The 18,570-nt window shown below is 50.7% G+C and overlaps 2 protein-coding genes across 3 annotated transcripts in view; one reads left to right on the top strand and one right to left on the bottom strand.

Moving 5' to 3' along the window:
- Nucleotides 1-7,144, top strand: part of KCND3 (potassium voltage-gated channel subfamily D member 3) — a 93,316-nt gene extending 86,172 nt beyond the window's left edge. For both annotated transcript variants that reach the window (XM_059867557.1, XM_059867558.1), the window contains one exon: nt 1,774-7,144. In XM_059867557.1, the coding sequence (XP_059723540.1) occupies nt 1,774-1,963 (190 nt within the window). In that variant the 3' untranslated portion in view covers nt 1,964-7,144. The remainder of the gene's footprint in view (nt 1-1,773) is intronic.
- Nucleotides 7,145-8,275: 1,131 nt separating this feature from the next.
- DDX20 (DEAD-box helicase 20) lies at nt 8,276-13,751 on the bottom strand. Its single transcript, XM_059867556.1, has 11 exons — nt 13,545-13,751; nt 13,377-13,471; nt 13,045-13,213; nt 12,736-12,850; nt 12,512-12,654; nt 11,893-12,031; nt 11,583-11,641; nt 11,156-11,238; nt 10,544-10,649; nt 9,960-10,061; nt 8,276-9,601 (listed from the first exon to the last, which is right to left on the bottom strand). The coding sequence occupies exons 1-11, from the start codon at nt 13,726-13,728 to the stop codon at nt 8,463-8,465; spliced, it is 2,334 nt and encodes a 777-aa protein (XP_059723539.1). The 5' UTR covers nt 13,729-13,751; the 3' UTR covers nt 8,276-8,462.
- Nucleotides 13,752-18,570: the final 4,819 nt, after the last annotated feature.

The following is an 18,570-nucleotide window of genomic DNA, read 5'->3' on the forward strand; positions in this document are numbered from 1 at the left end:
CCCTCCCTCACCGCCAGGTACCGGGGGATGGCAGGGTGGGGCTGGCAGGGCTGTGCCCAGCTGTGCCCAGCTGTGCTCATCTGTGGGGCTGTTCTCCAGCCAGGGGCAGGGCCTGGTGGCAGCGTGCTCATCTCCCCCCCAGTGATGACCCAAGGGAGGTGGCTCCTGGCTATCCTGGCAAGGAGCAGGTTAAAGCTGGCCCAGAGCCCGGGCAGCCTGGAAGGTGGAGGGCAGAAGAGGTTCTGCCCCAGAGGGTGGCAGGCTGGAAGGTGGAGGGCAGAAGAGGTTCTGCCCCAGAGGATGGCAGCCTGGAAGGTGGAGGGCAGAAGAGGTTCTGCCCCAGAGGGTGGCAGGCTCAGAACAGGCTCCCCACCAACGGGCCAGCAGCAGCCAAAGCTCTTGGGGGACTGAGGTGCTCCCACAGGACCCTGCACTGATTTTCATTGTCCAAAAGCCTAAATTGCCACTCTAAGGATTGCTGGAAAGCAAATAAGAGGAATTTCACAAGGACACAGGTAAAATGTCTCTTAATAAAAAATGGCTAAATTTCATTTTATACATAGATTGCTGAAAAAGAATCATTTATTCACCATGTAATTCCTGCAAATATTAAATTACTTTCTAAATCCCCCTCAGCCCATTAAGTTTTTTGAGCACCAGGGCTGGTTTTGAATGTCCCATTCCTCTTCTCCCCACTCCTATCAAAGGGACTAGAAACCAAAACAAAGCTGCCTTTAGGGCAGCAAGTGATTACCTGGTGCCTGAAGGGCATTTCAGAGCATGAATTATGAATGAGAAAGCACAAAACAAGTCTCCAGCTATTTCAGTTTCAATATGACAATGTTTTAAACCAGCACCTGGAGCAGTAATTCAGGGGAATGTCAACTGTTCTGGGTGCTAAATCAGACGCCGGTGATATTTTAAATGTCAACACTTATTTCACTTGCTTACCAAACTGGGCAAGGATGGAGAGAGGAAAAAAACCTTTTCAGTTATATTTCGTGTGGAATGCAACCAGCTGGGTGGGCTGGTTACCACTGCCAGGAGCAGCCAGGCCCTGGGGCTGCCCACTCGAGGCATCGGGGTGGGATCTGCCCCTGGATGTTTGGGGGATCAGAAACCATCCCGGGTGAGTCACCCCGAGGGAGCAGCAGCAGCAGCAGCCCCCGGCTGGGAGCTTTCCACTCTGAAAGGACAGGCCTTGTGTGGAAAATGAACACGTTGGGCTGGTAATAGCAGACTCCTGTAGCTGTGCAGATGCACAGAAATCAACCTATCATTTTCCCCCTGTAATTAATTATAGGATGCAATTGATGCAGATCTAATAAGAATGCTCCCAGCTGTCACATCCTTGAAACTACTGCAGAGAGAAATAAAATAGAAAGGATCAGGGGATGGCGAATGTGAAAGAGGTATTTGAAATGCAAGAAAGACCTCATCTTTCTCAGAAAGAACTACCTGTGCTCTGAAAAGATGCACTACACAGGCCAGTGTATTTAGATGTCCTTTTAAATAAACCAGAATTATGCAAGAAGGAAATGGAAACAGAGCAATTTGCCCTGTGAGAAGCTGTCTCCTAACCAGGGGGAACATTACCAAAGCTGGGTGTAATCTGTGTAGACATAAATGGTGCCTTGCAGGAACAGGGGCATGTTTAAATGGAGTCTTTGAACATTTCAGCTGAATAAGATCCTGATTAAGAGCCACAACCGTCCCCATCCTTTCCACCGCCTCATTCTGAGCAACAAGCCAAGCACTAAATTTGTTTTCCAGTCGCTCCAGCCTCAACATGAAGTCGGACGACGGGCTGAGACCGAACTGCAAAGCCGCCCAGATCACCACAGCCATCATCAGCATCCCCACGCCGCCGGCGCTGACGCCCGAGGGCGAGAGCAGACCCGGCCCGGGCAGCCCCGGGCCCGCCACGAACGTTCCCAACATCGTCAAGGTCTCGGCCTTGTGAGCCCAGCCCGGGCTGGAGCCCCCCGAGCGCCGGGCAGGAGCGGGCACCGCGGCCCGGGCACCGGGGAAGGGCTGCAGGAGGAGCCGGCTGTGCCCGGCCAGCTGTGCCCGGCCAGCTGTGCCCCGCACGGCCGGCAGCAGCGCACAGCTGGAGCCAGAGCCGGCACGGCGAGTCTAACACTGTGTATCGCAGCACCTTTTTAAAGGTTTTTAATGGATAATATTTATTCACGAGGAAATGACTGAAAAGGTGAAAAACAATAGATTTTGTGATTTTTTTTTTTTTTCTTCATGGAGCAGGAGCAGAACCTTTAAACCAACCAAAATTTCACTGTTTTTTTTTCTTTTATAGGAAAAGATTTAGACAAAAGAAGCCACCTGTCACAGCAGCCCCCTGCATGGCTGTGTGTGTGAGGGTGAGTGGGCAGAGCCACAGAGGGCACGACCCTGCCAGGGAGGTGCCAGCAGGAGCCCAGGTGTGCCAGTCCCTGCCCACACACGCCCACACACACACCTCCCTCCCTGGATGCCACCCCCGATTTAGACTGTTTTGTACCCGCCTTTCAGGTCAATACAGTGCAATTGCAAACTGTGTTTGTCTGCTAATTATTGTCTGTGGAAACATATTTGTGGAGAAAAACAAAAACAACAACAAAAAAAAGAAGACAGGCTTTAGTAGAGTTTTAGTCCCACCTGGGTATCTGCTTTCTATTTTTGTTATCACTTACTTGTAGGAGTGTGACTAGACTACAGTTCTGTATTTTTAAAAAGGAAAAAAAAAAGGTAGGATTCTTTTTTAATACTGTGCACACAAATGGCAAAGAATGAAAGCACTGAACTCAACGGCATCGAGCGTTCCTGAGTCTAACAGAGGTTCCTTGTAATGTATGCCCATGATTTCACTTTTTACTTTTGGTTCCTAGAGAGAAATTCCTTTGCTAGCACTGGACGTGTAACCCGTTGTAAATAGTAGCCAAATAAGGTCTGGATTTATACTTGATAATAATTAACCCCAGAGCCAAATATCTTGCATGGACAGAGAGGTGTTTGGCTTTTTCCCAGTCTGAGGGCTCCAGTTGTCCCACCCGTGGCTCCTGGGCTGCTTTGATTTTGGGGATAGACAAGGTCAGCAATTTTGGTTCTCCAGGCCCAGCACAGGACCTGCCAGAGGAGGGGGAGCAGGGCTGGAGTTTGGGAACATTTGCTAAGGTGTGGTACAGACAGCATTTTCTACTCACAGTTCTACACTTAGTTTGGGAAAAGTCCAATCATGAACTAACAGCTAACCAAAAACTGAGAACACTGTGTGGTACCCCAGGTACCTCATCCTGGGCCTGAGCCGTGCTCAGTGCTGGCACCTCCTCTGACTCCCTCCTAGGAAGGATTCCTCACAGGAAATCCACGGCCTGAAACACAACTGGTCCCTCTTTCCTGCCACTCTGCCCTCCGGGGGTCCCTTCCAGGGGGATCCAGGGAGGGCAGAGTGAGGAGCATCCCCTCCCTGCTCCCCTCCCCAGCCTGGCTGAGCCCCTGCTCGTGCACAAACCTCCCAAGGCCAACTCTGTCCCCAGCAGCCCGGGGGGAGCAGGGGAAGGTCCCAGCCCCCTTCTGAGCAGGGATTTTACCAACTTCAGAGTGGAAGGAACGGCTCAAAGAGTGCTTGAGGCTGGCTCAGCAGAGGGATGATGTTTTTGTTTAACATCTCTCATAACCTCTCCCGGTGTAATATTTATCTGCACATATACACACACATATAGCTAATTACAGACACATACATGTATAGATAATTAATGCTGATTGCACATAGGAGCTGCACCCTGCTTTGGCAGCACTCCTGCTGTGCCTGAGCCATGGCTGCTGCATTAACTCAGTTAGAATCCTTCTAACCCTCCTTAGAATCCTGCAACATCCCAGGACCCCCAGGGCTATGGCTGAGCCTCCAGTAGCTGCACCAGCTTCCAGTCATTTATTCCAGGGCTGTGATATGTTACCCAAAACGATGTTTAGTCCTGTTTTAAAAGATTAAAATGCTCTGCCTTTTGCTGCTTCCTGTAGGAGGTTATACTGCAGTTAATCTTACCATTAGTGAGGCTTTTTTCGATGCTTTAATTTCATTTTTGCTTTATTTTCATTAACTGTCATCATCTGAGCACCCTGCCCTTCTAGATCAGAGGCCTTGCTCTCCACCACTTGCCACCTTTGCAGCCTCATCTCCACTGGCACAGAGTGAGGGTGAAATGCCCCGTGCTGACAGGGGACAGGAATAAAAATTACAAAGAGTCAGGGATTCCCCATGGATTCTTGGTGCTGCCTTTCTTATTCCTGATTCAGCGTGGAGTGCTGAACCAGGCACTTCACATCTCTGCACCTGTAAATAGCCCTCGTGGCAGCCCTCGCCCTGAGCACTGCTGGGGCTTTTAATCACTGTCAGTCAAACCTTTTGGAAAAGGGACTATAACACTCAATTTTAAGAGGTTAGAAAGAAGGAGGAAAACCAGTTCCAGGAGTTTCTGGCTGGCTGCTTGTGCTCTGATTGCCACGGCCTCTGTTTTCTTCCACAAAACAGGAATTGTTATCCTCGCTGGGAACCACGGCTTTGCCTCTGCCACGAACAGAGCAGGTGCTGCCCACGCTGTCAGTTCCTCAGCACAGGCTCTCAGGGGATAAAAACACACAGAACTAAGGAAGTCTGAGCCTAGAGGAACAGGCTAAAAGTATTTTTAGTGAAGGCATTAACTCCCTTTATCCTCTGAAGTCGCCCAAGTAAAGCGTCCGAAAGCACCTGGAGCTGCCTTGTGGAAAACCTGGGTTTACCCCAGGAGAGCACTGTGCACCTCTGGGGGCTGCAGGGACAGGGATCCACCCTGCAGGGACAGGGATCCAGCCCTGCAGGGACAGGGATCCACTCTGCAGGGACAGGGATCCACCCTGCAGGGACAGGGATCCACCCTGCAGGGACAGGGATCCAGCCCTGGAAGGACAGGGATCCACCCTGCAGGGACAGGGATCCAGCCCTGGAAGGACAGGGATCCACCCCTGCAGGGACAGGGCAGGGATCCATTCCTGGAGGGACAGGACAGGGACCCCACAAAACCCAGCACCTGGCACTGCCCCCGGGCAGGGGCTGCTCCAGCCGGGCCCCTCTGCAGGGACAGCGCCGGGAGTGGCACCGGGGGCAGAACCAGGGACAGAACCAGGGACAGCACCGGGGACAGCACCGGGGACAGCACCGGGAGTGGCACCGGGGCAGCACCGGGAGCAGGGCAGGCTCTGGAACAGCCCCGTCAGCCCCAGAACACCACCAGAGCTGTGCTGGCACTGCAGCTCCTTCCCCCTCCTCTCATTCCTTACGACTTTTTATAGTTTTAGAGAAGCTCCTTTAAAAGAGGCAAAAATGGATTCTTTGTACCAAAAGCAAGTGGAAGGGCATTATTTTTTCAGATTTTCCTAAAGCAATATAAAAATATCAAAGGAGCAACTCCTTTTTCTGAGCATTTCCTTTCCAAAGGTTTTTCTGGAAAAGGAAAAATATTTTCACCGATTTTCAGCCCATGCTATCAATAGATTTCCTCTCTTCTCACCTGGCATTGAGCTGCTCACAGGATTCACACCCAGCTGGCAGCAAATGATTAAAAATACTGTCACACATGGGCTTTGACTTCCACTGACTCTTTCTAAAATCCACCTTTTCCTTTCAGTTTCCTTAAGAGGACAACCTAAGTAACACACATGGCTTTAGTGCAGAATAAACCTCATGATAATCCAAAATACATCTTTCTTTAATTGGCCAGAAAGACCAAATTTCATCAATGCCACTTGTTTAACCTAAACCTGTTGCTAATACTCCTGTACTGTAACCCAGCATTTGTCATTCCAGTCTAAACAGCTCAAGGTGCCTGCATGAAAATCAGATTAATACCAGCAAAAGAATGCAAATTTCCTTCGAGAGTTTGCTTTTTTAAGTAAAGAGGTTGCAAACATTGCATCTTACATTATTGTAAAGAAAACCCAGGAAATAAAAATCACATTTAATTCATGTGTTGCAACACCCCTTGGACTTTGTAATATTCTAATCTGTTGGACTAAGGCAGAGTTACAGTCAGCACTCGTGGAGAGCTGGTGAACATCAGGAGCTTTGAACTGCAAACTTAATTCTGCTTTTAAAGCTGGGTGAATAAAGCACCTTTCCCACATCACTCACACCTCCAGCCCATCTCAATATTTTGTTTTAGAACACTTGTTTTTCTCCCACACTTGGAGCCAACTGCAGTAGATCTATGGGTTTAGAGCCCAAGTTTTAGGCTTTGTATTTGCCAAAAATGCTGTCCACGGTGATTTTCTAAAAGTGTCAGAGCAGAGGGAAGGCAGTGAGCATCAGGAGCTGAGCATCAGCACCTGGGCTCTGCTCCTGAGCTCCTGGGCAATCACTAAGTGACCTCGAAGAAGTCATTTCACCTCTCTGGCAATCCTGCAGAGCAAGGAGCACCTCCTCGTGCACGGAGTGGAGCTCAGTTCCTGACAGCCCAAAATGCCACAGGGAATTCTGGAGACAGAGCCAGAGCTGCTGCTCCTGCTCAGGGAGCAGAACCCGTGCCAGAAACGCTTCAGGTGGAACAAAAGAGCAGGTGACAGAGAGCTTGTGAAAGTCCCTCCTCCTGTTCCCAGTCAGGTCTGTTCCTCTGTGTGTGTCCGTGTGTCCCTCCCCTCCCTGGGTGAAACCAGTGCTGCTCCAGAGCCTCAGCTGGGGAAGGTCCCCCCCACACCCAACGCTCCTCCCCACTCCTCAACCACCTCTGGGAGCTCCCGGGGCTCCTTGGACCAGCCCAGTCTCTAAAACGGTGTGATGGTCTATTTTTGATAAACCAGTAGGGCATTCCAATGCAATGGTGTTTTCCTTAGGAGTTCTATGTTGTGAGAAGCTCTCAACCTGATTCTTTTCTATTTTCGTACTTGAAATGGGCTTTGCTTTACAAACGTCAGAGGACAGATCCGAGAGGTACCAGACACAACTGCAGGTAGATTCATTTGAGAACAACTTTCTAGAAGAACCAAGTTTCCTGTTGTCTTCTTTTGGAATTGTAGTGCATATGTTGAAACTTGTATATCATTTACAGTATTGAGTCTTGTGCCACTGCTGTACCTGATGTATCCAATCCGGATTAAACAGAGTATGTGCCACAAATACCAACAGCATGCTGTCATTTCTTCTCAAAACCTTCTGGGAGGCTTTCCTGGAGTACTCTGGGTGTTGACCGAGGCCACTGGAGTTGCATTTAATGCTAATTAACTCTTCCCTAAGCAATCATTAAGGAAATCAGTGAGATGTCACAGGACAGCAATAATGCAGATACTGAAGTGCATCCCTTACAGGGTCCCCTCTGTGAATGTTACCAGTTGCAAAAATTCATCTTGGAAACACAATCATGCTGTCTTGGCCTTTTCCAACTATGCAAAGGGGAACCCCTTCCCTGGAGTCATTTGTGACACAAAGGGAGTAAGGCAGGAACAAAGCACAGAAAGAAAAACCTCCAAAACTATGGCAGTGGCAGCCCAGGGTCAGCTCCTGGAGCCAGCCAGCACTCCCATCTTTTCCTGCCCCAGGACAGCTCTGTACAAGCCAAACAGGAAATATCAATTAGTTTTAGCACTAATGGGTAATTCCATTTCTAATTAAAGCATTCCTGTAAGTGTGGGAAGTCTGATACTGTTGCACCCAGAGGGACAGACCAATTATGACTGCTGCACATTTTCTACATAATTAAATCCTCCACCACACAGCCTGCACACCTTGCTATAGAAAAGTTATTTATACAGTGTTAATTAACTGGATTAATTTAGCAATACAGGCATTGAGATGCTCCTTCCACTCTGCCACTTGGCTGGGATATAATCAGTGCCTGGTGTTTACCAAGAGAACCAGGGAAAAGGGGATGATCACCGACTTGGAACAGACCATGGAGCCTCACAGGGAATCCAGCTGCACCCAACAGCCACAGGGAAGGCGAGGAGGCAGGAGGGTGGCAGGCCCTGGCACAGGTGCCCAGAGCAGCTGGGGCTGCCCCTGGAGCCCTGCAGTGCCCAAGGCCAGGCTGGACAGGGCTGGGAGCACCTGGGACAGGGGAAGGTGCCCCTGCCATGGCAGGGCTGGAACAGGGTGAACTTTAAGGTCCCTTCCCACCCAAACCACTCTGGGATTCCATGAAATACAGCTGGGATTTTTTTGTATTTTCTCCTGGCATTTCTTATGTGGGAATGGCTGCTTTTTATAATCCTTTTTTACTTTGGATTGTAAGGATTCCAACTGAGCATCCAGCTTTCTTTTCCTTTTATTAACAAACTGTAACACCATCACTGGACCTGTGTAAAACATTTACCAGACACAGCTGCTTATAAAAAGACACCATTTTCTCCATCTCAAACATCTGTCTCTTGGCAGGGTCCTTCAGAGCAGCCCTGCTGTCACAGCCCTGTCCAGCCCTGGTCCCAGCCAGCAGCAGACATCAGTCCCCATCTCTCAGCAGCTCCTGGAGATAGACTGAGTTGGTGTGGTAGGCACTGAGGCAGCTCAGGTGCCAGTAACTCCTGCTGTAGTGGGACACTGCTGAGCAGTAGCTCTGCCAGGCCTCGTAGTAACATCTCCAGTAGTGCTCAGGGCTCCAGCCCTCGTGTGCAGCATCACCCCAGGAGCTGCAGCTCTGCTCCTCCTCAGCTCTGCTCGTGGCAGGACTGCAGAATTGATGCCCGTGGCTTTTCCTGGGTTTAGCATTTTGTTTTGGGACTTTCTTTGTCACTTCCTTCTTCCTGGGACCATGGGATGGCTCCCAAGGCTTCTCTGGTGTGGGACAGAAACCTGGGGGGTCCCAGTGTGCTGGGGACACAGGGCTTGGCTCCTGGGTGTCTGAAAAGGCCTCAGAGCAGGAGTTGTTGGCCCTGGTGTCAAAGGAACCCCTGGAGCTCCCTGAGCCATTGTTGGCCCTGGTGTCAAAGGAACCCCTGGAGCTCCCTGAGCCATCGCTGTCAGCAGACACCTCCTCTGCTGCTGTCTCTGGGTGATGCTCCATCTCTTCCCACTCCACATCCCCATTTCTGGGCAGCCCACGCTGCTCTCCTGGGCCTGAGTAACTTCTTAAAATCTCCACCTCTCTCTCTGACCCTTCTTTAATGAAATAATCATAATCTTCAACAAAATCTGAGAAGCTCCAGGGATTGGTGAGTTGGGTTTTGAAAGAAGACAAGCATGGAATTTTGGGAAGATTTTTTTTTAAGGCCTCCTCATCTGGAGCCTGAGTGCTGTGCTGTGCATCCCTCCTGGAGATGGGTTTGACTTGGTTCCTCTGTTCTGTGCGACAGCTGGAAGTTTGGGGGGTTCTATTTTTCTCTACATTTGCAGGATTTGTGCACTTTTTAATCTGTTTTGGCTTCGGAGTCTTTTTTGGCCTTTCTACAGAAGAATTATCCCTTGGAAGATTAGAGGGAGGCTGAGGTATGTCTGGAAAGCCATTCTGGACAGGCTGCAGCACTGGTTGCTCTGCTTTAGGACACACAGTGTCACAGTTCACCACAGGACCCGTGGGTATTGCAGGTTTAACTTCCACCTGCCCATCCTCAAACTGCTCCATCATTCCAGGGGGAATTGGCTCTGCACAGAAGAGAAACAAGCACCACTCAGTCAAGGGCATCCTTCCCTCTGGAGCTCACACGAGTACCCAAGGGAAGCTTCTCAAAGCTGCATGTCAGACATCAAGTGAGGCCCACAAACCAACCCCTTCAATTCGCAGAAGAGTTTAAAGAGCCACAACATTTCCTTCATGGGAGGCACCAAAGGCTGCTCAAGACAAACAACGCTACATTCCTTGTTAGGAGCTGAGTAAGAAGAAGGTGGGCTAAAAGCAAAGCAGCCCCAGCAGAGAAGCCACACACCAGCCCTCTGGGCTTGTCTGAAGCTCTGACCAACAGGAAACCACCAAGCCCAGCTGCATCCCCAGCACAGAGCCCACCTGGCAGAGGAAGAAGCTGCAGGTTGCACTTCTGAGCAATTTTCATCATGGTGTTCTCCTCCTCCCCACGGCAGCAGTAGGTCACAGCCAGCCCCAAGGTGCCTGTGGGACAGAGCAGAGTTAATTGCAGGCCCAGCAGGGTCAGGCCCAGCAGGGTCAGGCCCAGCAGGGTCAGGCCCAGCAGGGCTGTCCCACCAAAGCGCCCGGCGCGGCCGATGTGGTGCACGAAGGTCTCCCAGCCCAGCAGAGCTCAGGGCTCAGGCCCAGCAGAGCCCAGCCCAGCCCAGCAGAGCCCAGCCCAGCAGAGCCTGGCCCAGCAGAGCCTGGCCCAGCAGAGCCCAGCCCAGCCCAGCACAGCAGAGCCCAGCCCAGCCCAGCCCAGCAGGGCTGTCCCACCGAAGCGCCCGGCGCGGCCGATGCGGTGCATGTAGGTCTCCCAGCCCAGCAGAGCCCAGCCCAGCAGAGCCCAGCCCAGCAGAGCCCAGCCCAGCCCAGCAGAGCCCAGCCCAGCCCAGCCCAGCCCAGCAGAGCCCAGCCCAGCCCAGCCCAGCCCAGCCCAGCCCAGCCCAGCAGGGCTGTCCCACCGAAGCGCCCGGCGCGGCCGATGCGGTGCATGTAGGTCTCCCAGTCCAGGGGCACGTCCAGGTTGATGACCAGGTTCACCTTCTCAGCATCAATTCCACGAGATGTCTGCAGGAAGGGAGGAGGAGAAAAGGGCAGTGAGAGCTGAGCAACTCCCCAGAGCTTGAAATGAGCCCAGAACCCCTGGGAGGCTGGAAGGGACCGCAGTGGGGTCAGGTCCAACCTCCCCGGTCACCCCAACATGTCTGGCACTCACAGCACGCTGCCTCTCCAGCAGCTTTTAGCTGCAGAGCAACAGATAAACTGACAACTATTTCTGAGCCAGATCACACAATGGGTTGGGTTGGATGGGCCCTAAAGTATCCCCTCATTCCAGCCCCTGCCATGGGCAGGCAGATGAGGAATGGGGGTGGTTTCTAAACTGCACTGTGACAGTAAGTCACAGCCCATGGGGCTTGATCAGCACATTTATGTTCTCTCCAACTCCAAGCCAAATCAAATCCTCTGAAGTAACTTTATGTGCAATACTCCTGCATGCTGTAAAATTTGCAGAGCAGTTAATAAATTTGAAGTAGAATCTGTAAGAAGCTTGTTTGAAAGCAGTAAAAGCTCACCAAGTCTGTGGAAATCAGAACTCTGCAGTGGAATTGCTTTAATTTAGCCATGGCATCAAGTCGCTGACTTTGATTCATGTTGCCTAGGAAGATAAACATTAGAAGCAGGTTCCATTCTTCATCTTTATGCCCCTCACATTCTAGAAAACGCTGCTTTGTATCATCAGAAATAAGTCAGAAACTTCCTCAAACATCAGCCCCAAATCAGTAAAGAAGGAACAAGCAAAACTGGAAAACTCAGCTCACTCATTACAAAAATAATTCTTTTCCTTGTAGATTGAGTTGTAAAAGACCAATGAAGATTCAAATGCTATTCTCAGCCATTTAACTAGAGGCCCTGCAAGGCAAAATTTAAGATATATTTTCCTACTTTAGGTCACATTTATGGACAATTTCAGTGGAAGCAGAAAACTGTGAATGGATTTACCTGAAATGCACTCAGCAGGGAAGCCTCTGGATGTCAGTATTTCAGCCAGATGTTGAGCCCTGAGGGAACACACACACACACTTAAAACTGGAAATAAAACCAGGCCTAACAACACCTGCCAGTCCTTAGGTTATTCTCTACAGCCAGGGCCTGCATTCTGGTATGTTCAGTATTTCACACTGCACTCCTCAGGCTGTATTTCAGAGCTGAGGTTTGCAGACTGCTCCGAGACCTCACAGGTCCCATAAAAGGATGGACACGACCAGCACTGCTCTCAAACAAGCTCTGGCCAGGTGTTATTGCAAATTACCTGCTGTGCAAATTTGAGAAGACCAAGGCTTGGTTGAAAGGAATCTTGCTGAACAACTCCTGCAGGTGCTGGGTTTTTTCCTCAAAGGTTTTATGTGGGAGGGGATGGGAATTCACGATTTTGTAGTACTGCTTCAGCCCTGAGCAGGAAACCAAAACAACAGATTAGGGGCTGCCATAAAAACATGCACAGAGCTCTGTAAGCATGTGAAACTGCAGCTGAAGGGAAACTGCAAACAAACACACATGAGAGCCTCCAGGAGAAGTTTTTCTTAAAAGGCTGAGATTTTTTGAATGGAAAGAAAAAGCAGAGAGCTCCATTTATCACTGGTATTTTAAAAATACAGAATCACAGACTGGTTTGGGTTGGAAAGGCCTTTAAAGACCTCCTCATTCCACTTCCAGATTCACAACATCAACACTGGGAAGCAATATTCATAAACTGAGTAACTTAGATAGGGAAATTCCTAGAAAAATTCACAGAAATTATGAATTATTGTCATTCATAAATTCATAGAAATTGTGAAAAATGATGCATTCTAAAGGCACACGTTTTGGCTTAGTGCCCTCCTCCTCACCTATTGCTAACTGTGCCACTGTCTCTGCCCTTATGTGCTTACCAAGAAGGGCTGGGTCCGTGGGGTTCAGCCTGACAAACGTGGGCTCCCTCATGTACCTGGTGAGAGCAGCAGCCAAGGACTCGGGGTAGGTGGCTGAGACTGCCAGCATCTGCTTATTGACAGGCAGGCAGGAGTAGATCCAGCTGGGAGACACAACCAGGGCAGTTACCCACAGAAGGCACCTGATGTGAGCACACAGCCACCAGGGGAGGGCTCGGCCTTACTTGACCTGCTCCTGGAAGCTGCCCTCCTCCAGCAGCTTGTCTGCCTCGTCCAGCACCAGGAGCCGGACGCTGGCCGTGCTCAGGTAGTCCAGCTCGATCAGCTGCTTGATCCGCCCTGCAGGGGGGGACAGCACAAACAGCTCCGGAAACGTCACCCCGAACTCTCTAACAATGAACTTTTAAAGTATTCTTTAACCTCTGAGGCTGTGCCCCACTAATGACAACAAGCACAGCCAACCCAGCGCCCCAGGGCCGGCGATTGAACCGTGCAGGGTCACAGGGACCCAGAGCACGGAACGCTGCTCCCACCTGGGGAGCCCACAGCGATGTGACACTTCTTCAGCCTGCTTCTGTCCTGGCTCAGAGGAGTGCCCCCAATGAACACGTGGCATTCCAAGCCTTCCATTTTCATGCCAATCGTCGTGATCACGGCGTGGATCTGCACAGCGATCTCCCTCGTGGGAGCCAGGATCAGGATCTGTGCGGGGCAAGGGTTAAACGGGAGGCTCAAAGCCGCAGGATGGCGCTGAGAGCGCGGTGATTTAGACAAACCGCGGTGATTTAGACAAACGGCGGTGATTTAAACAAACCGCGGTGTCTCCCGGCCCTCGGGGCCGTATGCCCTCTCCGGGCCGGCTCACCTGCGTGGCGGGGCTCTCCAGCAGCACGGCGTCCAGGGCGATGGTGGCGAACACGCAGGTCTTGCCGGTGCCAGACTTGGCCTGCACGATGAGATCTGCAAAGAGCGGCCACGGCGGTCAGGGCAGCCCCGGGAGCAGCCCCGGCCCGCGCCCGGCCCGCCCGCTCACCCAGCCCGCAGCGCCCCAGCGGGATGGCCTTCAGCTGCACCGGCGAGGGCCGATGGAAGCCGGCCGCCTCCAGCCCCGCCAGCACCGGCGGCGACAGCAGGAGAGAGCCGAAGTCGGAGGGGCCGCCGGGCAGCAGCACATCCCGGGTGCGGAACCTGCCCGCCGCCTCCATGGGCGCCGCCATCTTGGCGGGGCGGGCGGGGAAGTCTCGCGAGAGGTGCCGTAATCTCGTGCCGGGCGAGCGCCGCCAGGGGGCGCCGTGAAGGGAACATGGCGGCGGCTCCGCCTGAGGGCGAGCGGGCGGGCACGGAGCGGCCCCGGTTCGGACGGGCCGGGCCGGACCCGGCGAGCTCGGTACAACCGCGGAACAGCCCAAATCGCCGCTGACTGCAGCTGCTGGCCCTACATGGACACCCCACTCTGTGCCTGGGAGCGCTGTCCCAACGTGCCCTGAGCGCCGGCTGCTCTGGGGCCGTGCCCTCCCCGAGTAGAGCACGCAGCCCACAGAACACACGGTTTAGGAGCCTACAAAGAATTCCTACCAAAAATCAACAGCACAGTATTCACTCAATAGAGGGCAAATGTGTTAATCTGTGTGTGCGTTACTTACTACCCTCTGTAGGCCACTTATTTGAAATCGTGGGTGGGTTTATGAATATCAGCTTTTATGGTAGCGCCTCAGAGGCTCTGGACGTGCAGCTTGCATTCATTGCAAGGGGATTTGGAAAATCTCCACAGTGGCTTCTACTGTACAAGCACATACACTGTGCCATTATTCTTACAGGGCCGGGCAGCCAAAATGAATTTTAATGGCTTTGGTGTATCACAGGCTTGGTCACGCCTTTGAAATTCCTCTTGTCTGTATTCCTGATGGGGGAGAAAAGTCTGTCAGATTCTATTCAGTTATGTTTTAGTGTGATGATATTGTCCTGTGAATATCTGAGTAGCAAACACTTAACCCTGCAGGACAAAGAGCAGTTCCAGTTTGGAGAGCACACCAGCTGGTTGGGGCTGTGCCCCAGAGCACAGGTAACAGGAGCTGCAAACATGCCGCTGTTCCAATCATTTTCTAATTTTTAAGTGGATATTCTCATTGGTCCTCAAGGGGAAAGAGTCTCCAACACGAGATAATTGTGTCTGGATAAATCTGGGAAAGGAGACGGACAAAGACACCTGGACGTAACAAACATTTGATTAAATAGAGCCTTTCATAACCCTTTTAAATTGATGTGATTTGAACAGACAAGAAAGAGCAGTGAGGAGGGACTGTTCCCAGGGGGGAAGGGCAGCGAGGAGGTGACAAAACAGCCCCCAAGAGCCATTGCAGGAACTGCTCCCTCTCTGTTTCTCTCACTTACTCCTTTCCTCCCAAGGTTTCATGCAGGCTGCCAGACAGCCACGGTGATCTGGGGACAGACATTATTCTCTGAGGTGCCTTAATGAGACACTCAGACACTGCACGGTCATTCACAACGATGCTGCTGTTTGTTATTTCATTTTCCTTCAGCCCTCCACTGCAGACACTCCACACCGTGTCCCTGTGTGTGAGACACCCTTGGCAGGTTTGTTGTCCCTCTCCCGCTGGTTTTGGCCCTGACTGAGGGGCTGTGTCACATTCAGGCTCCTGCAGCTCTGTCAGTCCATCCCGTGGAGGGTTTTGTTTTAACCCTCATTCCCGTAGTGAATCCTACCTGCTGCTGCTCCTCGCTTTGCTGTGAGTCACAGCCCAAACAGGAATCTTCTCCCTTCAGCCTTGCTTTACCTCAGTGACTCTGGAGTGCTGAGTTCCCATTGCTGACCTCCACATGTCAGCCCCGCCAAGAGCAATCTGCAGCTTTGCCCTGGCATGGCTGTGCTTCTGCTTGCAGTAAGAGCCAAAGGAAGAATTCCTGCTCAGAGCAGCCTTTGGAAAGCTTGACATTGAATCTGAATACTCTGAAGGCAGAATAGGTCCTAGGTTAGTAAAAGAAGCAGATGAAACATCCTTCAGAGCTGGAGTATTACTGAAATAACAGGTTCTTTTGAAGGGATATAAACTCCCTAGCTCGGGGTCATAAAAATCCATGAGGTTTTAGGATGTAGGAAAGCCCTGCTAGGGAAAATTCTTCCTCCCATATACACTGAGAGCATGTTTTATTCCTCCAAGAAAGTGCTCACCACATTTTTGTCCCTGCCAGAAAATGCACATCACATATTTGGTTTAATTCCATGCAGGACCCATTTTCCCCTGAATCTGTATATCAGTGTGTCAGCTTTAGGTAAGTGATGTTCTACGACACCTCTGAGTGATGCTGCTGATGCTCCAGGTCGGGTGGTCACCATTTCACACTATTTCACACTATTTCACACTATTTCAGAGTATTTCAGCCTAACACCTGCAATACCAGGACTTAGGACTTGTACTAAATACTTCCCCCAAATTTATCCATCTCCTCCTTTTCTTATAAATCCACTCTTCATTTCCAACACTTAAATTCTTGTTGTGACTCTTTGAAATACTTAATTGAGGTAAAATGCTCATGGATAGTTGGTATTGGCTTCCAGAACTGTTGGGCTATATCTATTTTAAGAATGTATTCATTATTGATTTGGACATTGCTACTGCAAACAGGCACCAGCCTTGCCTTATTCCTTTGCCTCCAAAGGATTTGTCTTTCAGGTCTGCCAAGACATGGAATTATTCAGAGCAAATCTGGTTTACATAATATTTGTAGAATATTTTGAAAGTGAGATAATCTCATCCTCCTCTCCCAGATGTTTTCAGATTAAGACAGGGAAGTTTCTCAGTTCTCTGCAGCACGTGTGAGTCACTCTTTGGAGTGTGGGCTGTATTTGTGTTTACCCTGCCATGGAAACTGAGTTTGCTCTCTGTACAGTAGAGCCCAGGACAGTGAAAGGGCCATTGATCCAGCAGAGACAGTGACTGCATATTCACCACCAAAAACTGACTCTGAGCACCCTGCACATTCACTTGCTCTCTGGAAAAGAAAGCTGCGTGGCAAGTTACCAAGGAGCAGCAAGGCTTGGGAGCAGCAGAATCCTCTCTGTTCCTTCAGAAATGACAAAGCTGTGGGCTCTTCCCAGCGAGTCTGGTGCATGCAGTTGTCATAAAAAATGACAGGGAGGAGGAGGATGGTGATTTCTCACAGCCATCTAAGGCTCATTTCAGTGCCCTCCTGCAGAATGGATTGGGTTCCTTGTCAGGCCCATTCTTCACAAGGATCAGGGAGAACTCCCCAGATTTCAGATGGAATCCCAAGTGCACGGGGGAGTCAGCACAGGCACATGCACGGATGCAGCTGCAGATAAAAGCAAGGAGACCTAAGGGATCGGGTCAGAGCAGCAATTTCAGAGAGAAATGCCAGTATTTCACTCCTGTTGTTTTCCTCCAAATAAATAAACATCATCCCAGTTTAATCTTAGATACCAAGATTTGCTAAATTATTTTTTGAGCTCGTATGAGCAGGATCTAGGTCACGGAAATGCAGTGAGCCGAGAGGAAATCCAGTAGATGTTCAGCACAAGGCAGTGCTGCACAAGGAGCTGCCCTGGTCCTCACTCCTGCACCCCAGGGCAGGCAGAGCAATGCCAGCACCTGGAATTTGGCTGGAGCAGCGTTAAAAGTTTGTATTTTGAGGATGGGGCATAGTGAGGCTGGGGCATGTCAGAATTTCAGGCCACAAGTGCAGAGACTGTATGCACCAAATTAGACTTAATGGAAGGAACAGGAATATTTTCAGGGCTATTTTATCTCTTTGTGCACAAATATAAAACCAGACAAAGTTCTGGCATTACATCCTTACCTATGGTGGCTGGGTGTTTCTGCCCCAGTGGGTTTAAACAAGGATGGATGCAATTCAGGTCATGCTGCAGCTGAAGTGGGAGGAAATTCTGAAAGGTTTGTCGTCAGTGTGCAAGAAAGTCGAAAGGAAAGAAAATTCAGCGATAACCACGCTTGTTAGTTCAGCAAAGAACAGTCACGTGGGAGCCTGGAGAAACCAGATCAATGAACTGAAAGACAACAAATGAGATGAGCCTTCAGCTGTGAAGGGATGGATGTTTCCTCAATCGGGAATGAACGAGGCAGTTCATAGAAGTGGAATACTCCACTCTGAAGGAGTATTCTAATTTTTGCCCAAGGATCTCAGTTTTTCTTTTTATCCTGAAATAAACCATGTAGCGTTCTGCTTCAGGGAGTTTTATTCTTGGCTCTGTATTTTCTCGGAGATCTGATTTTCCAGTGCACTGCACCATCTGCTCATGGTTTACACCACGACAGAGCGGAAGGAGTGCAGGGCCTGGCATGAGGTGTCGGTGCTGCTTTGAACCAGTTGTCTACACGCAGGAGAAAAATGCTGCTTAGTAAGGAAATCCTACTGAGAAAATAGTTCAGATTTTTCTCTTCTCTTGCAAGTTCCCAGGAGTTTGGAGCACATGAATATTCTGGTCTTTTCTTTATTCTGTGCTCATGAACTCCTTTGTCAGTCTCCTGGGACAGGAGCAGCCCCGGAGGCTGGAAAAGGGATCAAAAAGATGTCCTTAGCAGAGCCAAACAGAGCCTAGAAACTCTTCTGTTCATCTGCCAGAAGATCACAGAATTTGGTGTCTTGTAGGAGGCACAGGAGCTTGCAGCATCTGCCACTTGCCTTGTACACGTGCAGGTGGCCTCCTGAATCCTTGACATGCGCCGAAGGTAAAGCATTGTGTAAGTTCAGCTGGGTCCTTCCCACAGCCATGGGTATCACTGGCACCTCTGCTGTACTGCCACAGCCAAATGGGACAGCAGCAGTTAAATTCAGTGCTGGGCTGGCCCTTCTCCCCTGTCAGGGACACTGCAAGGGACAGCATCAGTTAAATTCAGTGCTGGGCTGGCCCTTCTCCCCTGTCAGGGACACCGTGAGGGACAGCAGCAGTTAAATTCGGGAGGGGATCAGTGACCCCGTGCTGGGCTGGCCCTTCTCCCCCTGTCAGGGACACTGTGAGGCCTGGGGGTCACTCCTGCTCAGTCCCTGTGCCCCTGGAGCTG

The sequence above is a fragment of the Haemorhous mexicanus genome, chromosome 25 (assembly GCF_027477595.1).
Source record: "Haemorhous mexicanus isolate bHaeMex1 chromosome 25, bHaeMex1.pri, whole genome shotgun sequence".
In the NCBI taxonomy this organism is placed as follows: Eukaryota; Metazoa; Chordata; class Aves; order Passeriformes; family Fringillidae; genus Haemorhous; species Haemorhous mexicanus.